The sequence below is a fragment of the Plectrocnemia conspersa genome, unplaced genomic scaffold (genome assembly GCF_051122295.1).
Source record: "Plectrocnemia conspersa isolate PC_06_02 unplaced genomic scaffold, ASM5112229v1 ptg000004l, whole genome shotgun sequence".
Taxonomy (NCBI): Eukaryota; Metazoa; Arthropoda; class Insecta; order Trichoptera; family Polycentropodidae; genus Plectrocnemia; species Plectrocnemia conspersa.
The window spans coordinates 20,721,352-20,737,500 of record NW_028277168.1 but is presented as its reverse complement, the minus strand read 5'-3'; the positions used below and the strand labels follow the sequence as shown (position 1 = coordinate 20,737,500).

Sequence of the window (16,149 nt, the reverse complement as noted above, 5' to 3'; positions counted from 1 at the left end):
GAACACCTCTGTCCGATTGAGAGCCCTTTGCGACCTTCCGGCGGAACCACGGACGTCCGGCGGCATCTGTATTCGCGTGTCGCTCTCTCGCGCCGTTTTTGGGCGTGCTTTCCGACCCGTATGCGCACGGGCTGGTCCGCGGCGCGGGTCCAAAACGACAAGTGTCTCGGGGGGAGGGCCCCTCGCCCCGGCCCAGCTCGAGGTCGGCTTGTGCAACGACTTCACGGCGGATCAGGATCGGTGCCCAGCGCAGCGCCTCAATTGGGTCAACCGATTAATGGGTGTGTTTAATGGACAAATTGAGCCAAGATCGGTGTTGTTTTCGGTTTTGCGGCGTAAATGAACCAGAGATACTTGAACTGTTATTGGATCAAAATAATTAATCGTTCAATATTAAATAATCAAAATAAAAATCTATTTGATGAAACTCTAATATGTATGTAAAGTAGCGTGCAATAAAAACGAATCACTGCTCAACATCATTAGAATTGGTTGGATTTCTCAGAGCTTTTTATCAATAATTTATGGTATGACTCAGTGGCGTGCAATGACTTTTAAAACAGGTATGGGAAAAAAATATACATAAAAAAAAATTCAGTCAGCAAATAAGATATGATGAATTTCACATTTACATTTATTTATTATACTTTTCTATTTTAACTATATATTTATTTATTTTAAATCTTTCTTTGTAACCTGACAGGCATACGTTCAATGCGTTACAACGAGGCAAATCTTTACCAAATGTGTAAGGCAATCAGACATAATGAATACCTACAAGTAAGTATCAACTACCAGATAGTCTAGTCATAAAGAAAAATTGTCAATTTTTTTAATTAACCTATAACATACCATAAATAAATAGTACGATTAAATTAACTGATGATGGTACGATTAAATAAATTGAAACTAATCACATAATTTTTTTAAATCATTTATTTATATGCAAGGACAATCCTTCTATCGTTTATTTTGAAGAAATTTCTTAATTACTGTATCGAATAAATTTGTACGATTTTGTATTTTTCAAGTAAAACTTTTTCTTTCGACATTTGTGAAAGCGTGAAAAGCCTGGCTTCACCCTGAGTATTGCTTTTTAAACATGAAAAGGTACGATCGACTTTTGAAGTACTGACTGTAATAGTGCAGATCAAGCAACAAAGCTTATACATTTCTGAAAACTATTTATTTTAAAAATGTCACAATTCCCGTAACCATTCTGGGAGAAAAATATGGCTATCATTTCACATTTCAATTTTAATGAATAAAATAAACCTCCATACGTCGATTTCAGTATAAAAAATTATATCATAGGGAAATGAAGATATAAATATGTAGAATTTTTTAGAATCAACTAATTCTATAAACTAAACTGTATTTTTTTTAAATCTTACCTCCATTTATTCTAGTACAGTGTCAAATATCTCATTAAACAAGCGCAGATACTTTGATTATGGTTAAGGAAAAATTCACTTCTCGATATATGGAAAGCAAAATAGGGTGCAGGTAAGCAACTGTGCTAAATTGCATTAAAAATTTGATGATTCCACATCCATACAAAGGAAGAAAGGCTCAGGAAAACAAAGAAAGACCAATTTATCAGAAGATCGGTTATTAAAACGGATTTGTTTACAAAACCATTTTAAAAGTGCAGTGGATATAAGAACAGAATTCATTGAAGCTAGTGGAAATGAAATAAGCGTAGAAACTGTACGTTGTCGACTTCGAGAATCAGGATTAAAGGCAAGGATGACGGTGAAAATACTGTTTTTATCAAAGAAAATGCTTTTGCAACAATTAAATTGGGCCAACAAAAATTAACCGATTCGATCTGGAAGCGTATAATATTCTCAGATGAAGGCAAATTTAACTTGTTTGGGTCAGATGGGATCCACTACGTTTGATTGACGAGTTTATTCAGCCGACAGTCAATTATCTTGCAGGTCAGATGATCTGGGAATGTTTTTCATACCAGCATTTATTAATAGGAGAGTGAACGCCGAAAAATATTAATAAAAAAAATATTGGAAAATTTATTTCCAACTATTGAAATGCACGTACTTATAATGTTCCAGAATCGATAGTAATTAAGATGTATAATATGATGAGTACAACAAAATGCTTCTTATAGAAAATATAAATTGTATAGCAACAGCAATGCGTATTTTTATCATTTTTTCGACAAAATATCTTGAGACCCCCGCATTATTTCTCATAACCGAAAATTAATAACGCTATGGTCAAAGCGGCTCTTACGCTTTTGAACCAAGTCCAACATCGAGTTCCATAACCCTGCCGACTAACGATGGACGTCGCTTCCGTTCGCTCTATTTCTGTAGTTCAGGTGCAAATTACACCGGGCTGGCGCCCGCCCACCCGCAATGTGACGAGCAAACCTTCAAAGGGTTATCGAATATCACAAAAGACGAAGCGCTGTCACCTTGACATCCATTATATAACGAGAAGCTCGTTTCATTAACGCGTAATCAAGTGCAACTCCCACCTGGTCGCCCAGTCAAGGATTTGTCTCGCTTCGAACTTCAAGCGAGGCAGGTTGAAAATTAAGCGTGGATTTCATACCTGAACCCAAAAAACCGGTTCAGCTGATCTAACCAGTCGATCGAAAAATGAAAAGAAAATCGTGGTCCCGCAAAACTGCCTTTTCAGTTCGAGAGTAAATTGATGGCAATTAAGTTTTTATTTTATATGTTTTTAACCCATTCGATGCCATTTAAATTTCAATGAGAACAATATAACAGAGCTGCTGCATTGAGGCAGTCGCGTTCGTGGAATTAATGCATGCAAAATCCAAAGTGAGGATTAAAATAATCGGGTAAGGATTAAATTTCAAAGCGAATATTATTCAAAAGTATTCACTAAATAAAAATAATTAGCGTTCGTTAACTAAGTTGAAATATATAAGGAATATCGTACAATGTAACTATAAATAATTAATAAAAAATAGGGATAAATTATTAAAAAGGTAGATAAAACACTTTTATTAAAATTAGTGACAATCATAATAAAATAGTAGGTGATCCCTACTTCGATTTCAATCTAGTGTTGTTACAATATAACTAGATTTAATCACTATCTCATTGTAACTAGGCATTGTGTGTCGAGAAACCCCGGAATTCTCGGCTTTTGTGCCATCATGAGTACCAGGACTTAAAAATTATCCTGGATAGAAACTTTCTAAGTTTTGACTAAAAACTTTATCACTAGAAATGTTTGCAGAGGTGAACTTAAGAATAAAAGAAAGAAGAAATGAACAGCTCATTGTTTTAATACGTCTTTTATAAAAGTCCGACAAATATTAAGATACTATAATTAAAATTTATTAGGATACTACTGATGACATTCATAAATATGACATTGGCAAACAAAGAATAATGAAACAAACAAATAATAAGCCACCACCAATATTTATCCAGAAAAATAATAAATGTAGTAGACGAAATTAATTTAATGTTTTGCAACTAATCTTAAAATCTAAGTCTCACAATCCAGCATCAACGGAAAGGGAGCGCATATTTTCAACGGCAGTAATGTTTACCACGTATATTAGAAATATACTATCTGATCCTTAAATGCAGTAGCGTAGCTTATGGCCGAGGGGTCGGACCACCCAGGGCGGCACTTGCTTGGGGGCGGCATTTTCGCGATGTTTTGACTGTTCGTGTAGTATCGTTCTTAAACTGAATGCGCTAAAAATATATATTCACGAATAGCTAAAAGCTAAGATGAATATGTAGAAACAATAAAAAAAAATGCCGCCCATATAGATAAAAATATATTTGACCGGCCCGAAAATTTAGCCAGCTTCTTAGTTTTCTTTAGTCAAAGTTATACTAAATGTTACCCCATTGTTTGTTCATATTGCATTGGGTTTATAAATGAAAGTTTTAAATTTTCTGTATTCAGTTTGGTGTCTCATTACCTAGATGTTGATTGTCTTTACCCTGTTGTAAGGCATTAGGCTAACGCATGTCATGTAACAATATAACATTTACAAAATATAGATAACAAAAATGACTTTATTGAAATAATCACAGGTTCATTTGTGTTAAATCTTAATCCTTGACAATGTCGGGAACAAACCGCTAGTTTAATTTAAAATACAGTTCATATAAATATTTAACGGTTACATTTAGTCAAGACTGAATAAAAAGTTCCTAATACAGAAGCATGATAGATTTTTCATAGCAAAAAGAAAAAACTAACAATTTTTTCAACAGAATTGAGCGACTTGGACTACTGATAAACTTTTTGGAAAACGATTCGTTTCACAACCTTCCCAGGTTTAGTAGCATAATATATTATTGTGTTGTTACTTATAAGATTTGTTATATAAGGAAATGACTTTTCTCAGTCAACAAACAAATAGAATATTTTTTATGACTAGCGTTGAAAATATCATGTTAAATAACTATAATATAACAAAATAAATGATTAATAGATCGCTATCAAATAAAAAACTGACCTACTGAACAAGATTACATCAGAATCTAAATCTTATCATAATGCGGATTGTTCACATCTCTAATCTATTTTTTCTTCATATTCACCAATATCAAAGTACATATACCGCATATGTGAACTTATTTTATTTGATTATTCTTATCTTAATATTATATGTTATATTTTTATGTATAAATATCAAAAAATAATCAACCATTTCAAACAATTAAGGGTTAAACAATCTCGCACTTGAAAATCATTATAATTATAATACATGCAAATAATAAAACGGTAAATTTTGCACTTGAGAGTGCCCACGTGTATTAGCCAAATCTGTAGTGTCACAGTAGGCGTTATTATATTTTAACATATCACCTACGAGCGTCTCATTTATAAACACAATATTATTATACCTAATTATGTGTACGCGTTTTCTGTGTATATTACGCGACAAGACACGGCCGTCAGATAATTACCTGCTGAGTTGTTTAATTAACATAAATTGCGAATAAAATCCACCTTTAGCAACAGAATGGGATTATTTTTATCTACTCTTTTTTGATCGATATAATTTTTTTTATTGTTTTTAGAGGCGGGTTTTTCGAATTAAACCTTACCGAAAGTGACCTCATCGTCGACTCTGGAGGCGCCGTAAACGGTCTCGCGTGTAGGAAGAGACCTCAGAGGAGCAGTTCGCGGTCAATTGTGACCCACGTCAAAGAGGAGACGACTACGACCGGTCTTTTCTGCGAGAAGCGCGACGATCAACAAACCGACGCCGGTCGATTTTTTAAAAATAGTTCAGGGCGTTTTTGAACTACTATTAGAACGAATTTAACTTTACGACTAAACCCTCGGACCGACCGAAACCGAGTATAGGCGCGTAGAAAACACTAAAGAAGCGTACCTAATCTTATCAAAAAGTTACGAAACGAGCCTTGATTACACGTTTTCGCCAAATCAAGATAAGACACAGATCGGCATTTTATAACAAAAAATGCCTTACTTTTCTTTTTACGCGGAAGGCAAACATGTTTTAATCGGTCGATTATTATGTACGCAGAAGACTTTTGATTTCTTTATGCTTATGGATACGATTTAAAGCGCTCATAATTCAATTCACGTGAATAAATCTGTCAGATCACAAGCGAAATTATAATTCCAATTGAAGCAATAAATCGTAATAAAGCGCTCAAAACATAATGATGATTTACAACACGAAAAATGTTGGGTTGCCTGTTGTCTCATATGCGCTTTTATTTGATTCATTATAATCGTTATTCATGTCTCAAATTGTAGACACATAAAAATGTATTATTACTAGTTAATTAAAGAAGTCATAAAACTATAAATCTGTATTTATTTAAAAAATAAAAATACTAAGCAATTAAGTGTAAAAATGAGTTTTAAGTACATATTTCTTAAATCTTTTTAGTTTTAAGAATAAAATATTCAAACCGGTTAAACTGGATGGCCTACGTTAAACCATATATTCGATACAACATTTATTACATGGGAAAAGCATCAACGTGCGTGAGTAGATTTTTTAGTTTTGAGCGGATATATTTTTATTTTATTTTTTACTTTAAACTGTCATATTTCTTAAAGTAAAGCTGTAAATAATTCGAAGAGAGGTTTGAAAATACTTTTTAAATCACAATAGTCAATAAATTTACGTCGTAAAAGTACATTACTACACGCAAAACACGGACACCAATATAGTGCTTTATTACATAGTATAATATAAGATGTTTACTATTAGACTATATTTATAATACTTGCTTGTGATAATAAATTTTGAATCATCGATTTTATGCTGCAAAACTATTTTTGCATTCTTACCGATAAAATTCGTCTCTCCAGGTTCAAGATTTTATTCTTAAAGGGTCTTAATATTGTATTATATTGAACCAAAAGATCATATCGCTAGTATCCCAAAACAATATATTTATAATTATAAATATTTGCAGACATTTTGAATTGTATTTGGCAAAATGTTCAAAATGTAAACATGCTTAAAAATCGGACTTGTTTAGTAAATCAGTAAACAACATCATGATTTTAAGCAGTAATATGTCTTTAGTAAAGCCGTAAATAATTCTAAGAGTGGTTTGAAAATAACTACAATGATTTAGTTTATAAATGGCCACTCGAGAAAAATGAGTATACTTATTTAAACATTGTGAACATATTAGTAGCTACGATCTAGTTAGTCTAAATAAAATAATTTCACCATTCGCCTAAGCTTATGTTAGAGAAAGCTTGAAATTTGCTTACGGCAGATCAGAGAAAAGCGCCATAGGAAAAAATGCTCACTTCGACACGCACTCTTTTACAAAATTACCACTACAAAGTCTACTTTATATCGGACTCGGTACTCCACCGCATTCGACACCGCCGCCCGATACTGACACCTGAATTACATATGTATATTGATGCAATAAATACATGTAACAAATCGATCTTCTGGTTCTGTTTTATGCCTTAATTCTTAGTCTTGATTATTGGATTGCTGTAAAGCTATTATGCCACGTACATGTATTTGAATAAATAAATACATTTTTATCAATATTGTGCTTGAAAGTACAAGGTGCGAGAATATTAGCGCAAAGTGCAAAAACCTAACAATAATAAAACATTTAATAGAAAATTTGAAAAGAAATTCAAAAAATAATTTGTAAATTGTAAAAATGAATTAGATGTAAACATAATTAAAGAAATATGAGAAATAATAATAACTAAATTAAATTATTTATTAAATAAAGCAATCTTAAAAGGAATAATACCTGATATTTAAACATTGCTACTGTTATATCTATGTATACCTACAATAAACAATAGTTAAAAGGTCGAGGAAATGAGGACAATTAACATGTTGCCTTGTATAAAAAAGGTAGTAATAAAATAATTAAAGGGTTTTATTATTTCACAAAAGATTCTATGTGAACAACAATCGGGATTAAAAATAAAACATTCTACAAGTAGTGATTAATGACTGGTTTTTGGACAAGAATATGAACAAAATCATTTGATCAGTTTTACTGCATTTCAAGAGAGCTTTCGAAACAATAATCGATAGTATAATGTTACATAAATTAAAGATTATATGTATATGTGAAATAGTTTCAATTTAATTAGATTATAAGCAAAAAGTTAAAATAAATTGATGCTTATTCCAAAGTGAAAATAATATCTCACGGTCTACTACAGGGGTCCGAATTAGGAGCATTGCTGTTTATAATACATATATTTATTATGATATAATTAATAACATATAACAATGTAAAATACATATGTTTGCAGACGGCACTTTAATTTATTGCATATGTGATAATGTTAAAGAAGTTGTAGATAACTTAAATAATAATGTACTTGAACTAAATGTTTTATTATTAATCATAAAGATCTGTGAGATAATAATATATAAATAGTTATAGATAACTCTATTAGGGAACTATAATAGTTGAAAATATAAAATATTAAGTAGTAATTTTAGACAAAAATTTTGAATTTTTAAAAACATCGTAATTATACAATAAAAAAAACAGTAGAAAAATAGTTTTATTATCTAGGATGAGAAATATATTTAGTATAAATAAAAAAAACTTATCTATAATAGTGTTTTATTTCTCCACTTCAATTATTGTGCAAGAATATTATATATGCTGAATAAATTATATAAAACGATGTTGGAAAAACTACAAAAAAAAACAATGAGAGTTGTGTCAAATAAAAATAGATTTACGAGTCGTAGAAATATAATTGAAAGATTAATAGAATAGAAAATAATATATTACCGAAGTATTTTAATAAAAAATAAAGATTTACATAAATGAAATACTAGAAACAGAGATAATTTAAAAATAGATAAGTATAAGAAAATGAGTACGGCCAGGGGAATATTGTACGTAGATGTGAATTTGTATAATAATATTTATAGGACAATCCGCAAAAATAAAAATAAAGCGGGCTTTCTAAAAGGAATAAAGAAACACCTTCGTATAAATTATAATAAAAAAGTATTTTTTTATATTCTGTTTAAGTTAATATTATGTTGTATATGTATGTTTAGTGTATAAACAATTATTTATATTGGCTAAATAAATTATTAAAATAAATAAATATAGTATTTACATATATGTATATTGTGTATATATATATATATATACATATATACTCAAGTATGTTTACTTTCAACAATCAGTGAACATTTTCATATACGAATATAAATCATTAAATAAATAAAATCCCACAGAACAGAGCTTGAGAGTGAAAATAATATTAAATTGAAACCTTTGATTAAAGGAACATATAAAAAACAAAATAGCCCAAGACAAAATAGTCAAAACAACTTTGACAAAATAGCCCAAATATTTTTTTTTGTACTCCACTGATTTTTTTTAATGTAAACATAATTTTCATGTTTTCATAGTGCAATTGTTTTAGCCAACAAAAAATGTTTGCTGGCTAAAAAGTTGTGTATATACTTTTTTTAACTTTTGTCTTGTAAGCAATTCTAATAGGTCATTGAAAATGTATGCTTTAAAAATATATGAATGTTATAATATTTTCTAAAATAATATTAGTTGTGAAATTGTGGTTTCTAAATCTATGCTAAATTTGTTTCTCTCACACTTATACGCGCGACATGGAACTCTCAATAAAAGCTGTACAATAGTATTATTATTATAATTTGATTACTATAAGAAAATACCATCTTAAAGTTGAAGTTTATATTTAAATAATCCACTTGCTTATTATAATTAATAAGCTATTTTAAAACAAATTTAAGATAGGCACGAACATAATTCTGATACCAAATAGCTGTTTTATCCTTCTCTAATCGTGCATTATTTTTTAATAAATCTATAATATTGAATTCAATGTTGTTTTGTTCATAGTCGATCGTTATAATGCTATTATAAAACAAGGTAGGCGTATTCTAAACACACATTTAGCAACTCTCGCATCGGAAGTGTTTCTATAAAAAACAATTCGCACCGCATACGAATCGGTCGATTAAACACAACACACGAGCCAGCAACAGTCAAACGTTAACACTCACTTCTTATACCTATGGTGGTAAACACACTGAAAGCTTGCAGTTATCAAGTTTGACTTCGCACCGAGTTCGGGTTAAGGAGTGCGACCGCGCGCAAGTGCACGATCAGACTTAGGCCGCAAATCGTTTCAATGAAGCGATGAATGAAAAACGAACACTGAAAGCGGGAACGAGACGGGAGCGAGAGGAGAGAGGGCCGCGCTCGAAAATAGCAACAACCAGGCACCTCGGAATCGGAACATCTCCCAAAAGTTGAGTTGGTACGGTTAGAATACGGCCGACAGGTGGCTCTGGACACTTAGCGCTAAAATACAACGACAAAAAAGTAAACTAACTTTCAATTTTATGTAAATTAACCTACATAGTGAGATTCGCCATATCCAGTTTAAGGGTAAGATTAGATAAACAACTTAGTATAGGATCTAGAATCGATATCAGAAATGTCACATGTAATTACTCTAGAATAAATGTAAAGAAAAAACAGAAATTCTCGAAAAAATATTTTAAATATGTCATTTCGGGGAAATCATATCGGAATTCATTTTCACCGGTAAATATATATTTTTACAAAAACAATTGCAATGTGCAAAAACAATTATTACTTCTCAGAAGGTAAAAATCCACGTCAAAAGCAATAAAAGCATGCCGTCGCCATCCCAGTGTGACGGCGCCGACACGATTTTATGGCTTTTGACGTGGATTTTTTCCTTCTGAGAAGGGATAATTATTTTTTGCGCCCTTCTTTTGGTCAAAATACGATTTAGATGTGCTTCATTCGATTCTCACTTATTTGAAGTCATAATATTGTTATAAAAATTCTGATTATAGCTTTTGCCTTGGATTCTAAACAGGGACCCCTTGAATTTGGCCAGAAAAATGCATGTCACTTAATGAAATACTATGGATCTTAATGAAACGCAAATATTAAAATACGACCATTGACTTGCCAACTTCCCCCCTCCCCGCTCTGTATAAAGCTGAAAATTGTCTTATTTTTATAAAACCAAAATAGAAAACAAGTCAACAAAGTAATGACCGAAAACGTTATAATAAATGACCTTTGTGTTTGAAATAACTAGTATTTAAATAATAACAATTAGACAATTTCAAAACTGCTTCTTGATATCAAAGATGCATATTAGATTTGTGTTCAATCCTCTAGAAAGCTACAAAAACAAAAGCCATACACTACCAAAACTTAAAAACTCTAAAATCCTTTTTTTCATATACTTTGAGACACGTCTAAAAAATGGCTTTACATCGAATAATGTTTGTAATTATCAGACGCTCGCCCACAAACGACCACATTGGAAGTTAGCTGGAGCTGAACATTATAAAAGCATTGTTCACTCTGCACCCACGAATCGAATACAAACCAATCTCAATGAACACAGACTAAACAACTGGATTCAGCTACCCTCGAGGAACCTTGCATATTACTGACACCTGCATTTTGATCCAATAAGATCTTCCAACGTCAAACTAACTGCAATAGTCATTCCAGTAAGTGTACTATTTTATCACTACTGCAATCTATATAGCATTATATTTCACAGGCAGATACTTTTAATTAAAACAATTTCTCAATTTAAGAAGTGATGCCAGTTGCAGCACACTCACTTTACCGAACTGACAAGATAATAAATGAAAAGAAAAGCAACCAGTTGTCCGGTTGAGTTCTTAAATTCTCTGAATGCAAGTGAAATATAACGAAACAAATTAACCCTAAATGCTGCGAGTAATTTAATTCATGAAAACTGTGCAATTAAACGCAGTTGATTGTGAAGGAATTGAACAAATATGTTATTAAGATAAAATCACATTAATTCCTAAATCACATTAAGTTAATAGTTTCCAAAATCACATTAATTCCTAGTGATTTTCCTTTTGGCTTCAAACATATTCATTTCCCTATTCGCTGTACTTAGCCATGCCAATAAATCAGACAGGAAAATTCCCTAAACGTAAAATAAATGGACTTTAGATATTAATGTTTTGTTCATGTTGCAGTGTCATGATTGGAGCATCCAAAATACATATTTATACTAAAGCTAGTTATCTATCAAATATATTGATATTGATTCTAGGCGATACAAACGTTAGAATAAAACGAGATCAATGAATGTTAATAGAATTGCAAATTCTTCGTTAAAATTCTTGTAGCTAGATATAAGGTACCAAAAAGTATTTGTGATTCGAGGCTTAATCAATAAACAAAACACTCCAATAATATAAAAGTTAGGTTTACTAAGACTTTTTATTTATGTTTCCTAAAATAGTTGTTAATCTTAAACGCTCAAATATAATATGTTTTTGATTGTTCGCCCTTGGTATTGACATATAATCATATATCAATATTAAGGGCGATAAATAATCAGAATCTCAACCAGAAATGGGTTCTATTTATATAATTCCACTCACACATATGTCTAAATTTGTTCTTGTAACATTTTTTATAGAATATGACCACACCTTTTAAAGATACTGTATGTGGTGGGTGGTTAGGAGTAGTAAGTGACATTATCCTATAAATGTCGATGAACTATTGATTAATCTTGTTATAAATTTAGATTATCAATAAAAAAATATAGTATATACTTCAAAAATAAATCATTTTTGAGTTTTCATAAAAAAATTTCTCTCATAGCAGTTTTTTACCAATAACAATAAGACAATATAAACAGAATAGTATTTTAAAAATGTTTCTGAATGAGCAATTACTTTTATTGCATTTTATAAAATAAACAAGTTATTTTTCTAAATTATTCTAAGTTCAGAATAAGCAGTCGTAGTTTAATGTATGTAGTAAAGTGAGACGACTTCTGCTTTACTTATTTTTTATATATATTTAAAAGAAACTGTAATAATAAAGTTTTAAGAAATAGATCAATGACTAGCTTTTAAAGCCCTAGTCCTATTCACGCTAGTCATAAATTTCGTGTATGACACTTAATATACTGCCAAACTGAAACGAACGAAATTCACCATGAAGCAGTAAAGTAGCCATCAAAAATTTTATTATGTAGCATAAATAAACGCGCTTATAGCACTACTCAGAATGAGCAATGCCTGTGACATAACTTATATTCAAACATTTATGTTCTGCTGATATAAATCTTAAAATACCTTGTAAATCTTCTTCATCTGAGGACTGATTGTGTAAATCTTGTAAACTATCCCAACGGGACACTACATCGTCCACGCAATGAATGCGAACTGATGGCGTCGGAGCTGGTGATGGCCGACCGCCCGCCACTTGGATCTCAACAGAACCGTCCATTGGGAATTGGTCGCCTATAAATATATAATATAATTAATGAAGCAATCAGAATGATGCATTTTAGCTGAATGTATTATAGTACTTTACCGTTGCACGCCTCATCTAGATCGTATTTGGTAAATATTATGGTAAAGTCGGATACAGCACAGGTGTGGAACTGACACGAAAACAAAAGTTTCCTCTCTCCTTTTGCGAATGCAGAGTTTGTATGAATAGATGTCGGCGAAGATCTAGTGTAGCAGCGTAGCAAAACATCGCCACGCACCGGAACTCCTCCGATTACACCTCCCGGGCCGGGAGCTCCTAATGTGGCTGTGAATTGCCGAGTACCAGCACCCAGGAAATAAACGTCTAAAAGAATAATAAACATAGTTTGGTAAATAATAAAGAAAATTCCATTAGATTGAGTTTAAAGTCATGTTCAACTTACTACTTGTGTATATCGGAACGATCCCTTCGTATAACTTGAGAAATACGTGTGACATAGACGGAGCACCGACAACTGTTACATGCGTTAACATTAATGGAGCAGCGTTTACTTTTATACTTCCAGCGAGAAGTCCAGCAAAGTATTCCACGTATCTAGAAAAATAGTATGAAATACATCAATAAAATTTTATTTTTACTAATTTACAATATCTCTGATTGATTCTATATTAACCCTTTGGACGCCAGTGACGTGCCTGCACGCCAAAGCTGTCGGACCGTCAAACGCCAGCGCGTGCAGGCACGCAAATGTTATTACGGACACATTTATTAATAAATTTGATTTTTTTTTCGTTAATTTTATACAGAGACATCTATTAAATGGAATGTGATCGTTAAAATGTGCAATTTTTGAACCATTCTTTTATTATTTACGATTGAGCATACAGACGTTGTTAGGGCTGCTACAATATTTTTTTAAATGATAAAAAAAAAACAATTTTTTTTTAAAAAAAAACATTTTTAGAATTTGAATTTTGTTTTTGTTTATATTATAACAATATTGCCATATTTACTATTTTTTAAATTTTTTTGACAAAGTTTAAATTTTTTAAATATATGAAGTAGCCGCCATTTTGATAAAAGATTTTGATTAAAACAACGAAAATTATCGTGTCCCATACAAATATTAAAAACAACCAAAAACATATAATATAAACTACATACAATATAAATTACATATAATATTTGTGTGTGGCAGCCCTGACAGTGGTTTTTAAAACTTGTTATTTCTATGCTTTTTTTTCACTTTTATGTTAAAATTAATAAAAAGGAAAGTAAACAGTGATTTTCCAGGTAAATAATTTTCCTCTTTCATAATAATTTAAAGGGTTGAAAATGGTGGCCTACAGAGCAAATTCATAGAAATTTGCTTGGCGTTGAACTGGTTAATATTACCTCCTGTGCGACGGTGTAACTGTCACAAATGCAGCGTTCGTATCCAAGAATCGTTTCATTACAAATCTGTCGACAGGCTGTTTCTGCTGAGCGCATATCGAACTGTACTGCAAATAAGACGAAACAGCAACCACAAATCGCTCTCGGGTACCACTGCAAACACAATCAACACTTTAAGTCTTCCACTTGTGTCACAAGCACGTCCATTCAACAAACAAACAAACCAAGATCTGAGAACGGCCACATGATTCGGACTCTCGTCCAGCCAATGATTTATCTTTTTGCAGAGAGAACACAAAATTTCAAGTGGCGGAGCAAGACCTCGGCGCCAATTGAGTTCGCACACTCTTCCTCCGTGCGCCTCTTCTATCTCTTTGCGCCTTTCGGTCAGATTAAATATCTATAACCGAGTGATAAATGTGTCAGACGGTATTAAGTATTTATTTGTTTATATGCAATAAGCTCACCATGTAATTCTGTCCATGCTTGTTGCTAAGCATTTGAGAAGCATCCCTCTCGTATGTTAGTTTGCTGGCAGTAGTTACTCCTACCCCTCTCGGAATCCACAGCACCAATATCTTTTCGGTGACATAGCTGAGTTCCATCTGACTGTGAGAATGGTTCTCAGTGCGACTGCCCATTCTTCTCATATCGTTTTCACCATCGTCCTGAAAAAATATAAAATATTATCAATAAAAATAGATATTTTATTTTAACATATGAATAAAATATATGTATAGACACCTATCGGTAATTTTTAAAACTTATAAGAATCATGAAATATAAAAAAGTCATTGTTATATAAAACAAAAAAATAATATTTTTAAGCAGCTTTTAAAATTAAAAATTTAAGTAACATTCATTTAATCCATTTAAATTAATAATATGTAAAAATAAAAAATAATATTATTTAGCCATAGACAGTAGCATATTTTTAGGTTAGGTTTGAGTTTATAAATCTTAATTGAATTAGGTATGTGTTATGAATAAATTATATTTTCTCTATTAGGTTTTAGATTAGTTTATATTTTTTTATATAATCTCCGTTGAATTTTTAACGGGTACTATCTTATTTTTTATTGTAATATTTCCCTAAGATGACGGAATACGACTCGTATGTGATTTTTTAGATCTTTAGAGTTGCATAAACTAAAGGAGGTAACTTGTCATGTGCGCGGCTAACCGAATCTAGTATTAATAATGTATCATTTTGATACATTTGCAATTAAAATCTCACATCGCTAAAGTAGCAAGTAATCATAAAAACAAAAATCTCAAATTTTTGTCAACTATACTGTCACTAAAAATTCGGCGCATTGTCGCTAGGTGTCGTTTTTAAATACTTATTTATTTATTATAAATCTTCCATGGAAACATGATAGGCGTTAGTCCAATGCGTTACAACGAGATAAAAACATCAACAACTACTAAGTCAGTGATGAGACAGCAAACTGAAATCAACGTCTGTAAATCAGTAACATATATTATATTTTTTATAAACTATTATTACAATTTACAATCAATAGATGTCACTATGTACGACTAGCTCGATTCACTTTTAATAAAAGATTAGGAAAATCTAAGAAAACATAATATATGATGATAGTTCGAAAGTATTATTATATAAAAACTATTTAATGGAATTAAAACCCAGTTTTTTCAGGTATAATTCAACAATTGTTTTTTAAAATGCGTGTGTGTGTAGATAGAATTTTTGCTTTAAAAGAACCATGTAAATATAAGTTTTGTTCTTTTTATAAAGTTAAAAATTATGAAGTTGGCTTATCAATATAATATGATGCGTCAAGAACATAGATTCTCAAACTTAATTGACTTATCGCCCACCTTTGGAAAATTTCTATCTCATTCAATAATAATTTGTTAACGTAGAAAGAACCATATTATTTTAATTTTGGCAAAATATTTATATAGCTTGTGCAATTATAGAATTTACTTTACTTAA

At 31.3% G+C, this 16,149-nt stretch overlaps 1 protein-coding gene across 7 annotated transcripts in view; it reads right to left on the bottom strand.

Moving 5' to 3' along the window:
- Positions 1 to 16,149, bottom strand: part of by (focal adhesion protein tensin) — a 209,996-nt gene that overhangs the window by 12,852 nt on the left and 180,995 nt on the right. For 6 of the 7 annotated variants that reach the window (XM_088184383.1, XM_088184382.1, XM_088184384.1 and 3 more), the window contains 6 exons: positions 14,654 to 14,854; positions 14,411 to 14,586; positions 14,187 to 14,339; positions 13,234 to 13,385; positions 12,891 to 13,154; positions 12,650 to 12,817 (listed from right to left, as the gene is read on the bottom strand). In XM_088184383.1, the coding sequence (XP_088040509.1) occupies positions 12,650 to 12,817; positions 12,891 to 13,154; positions 13,234 to 13,385; positions 14,187 to 14,339; positions 14,411 to 14,586; positions 14,654 to 14,854 (1,114 nt within the window). Of the gene's footprint in view, positions 1 to 9,526; positions 9,661 to 12,649; positions 12,818 to 12,890; positions 13,155 to 13,233; positions 13,386 to 14,186; positions 14,340 to 14,410; positions 14,587 to 14,653; positions 14,855 to 16,149 lie in introns of those variants that run through there. The other variant, XM_088184389.1, reaches the window with a different exon arrangement.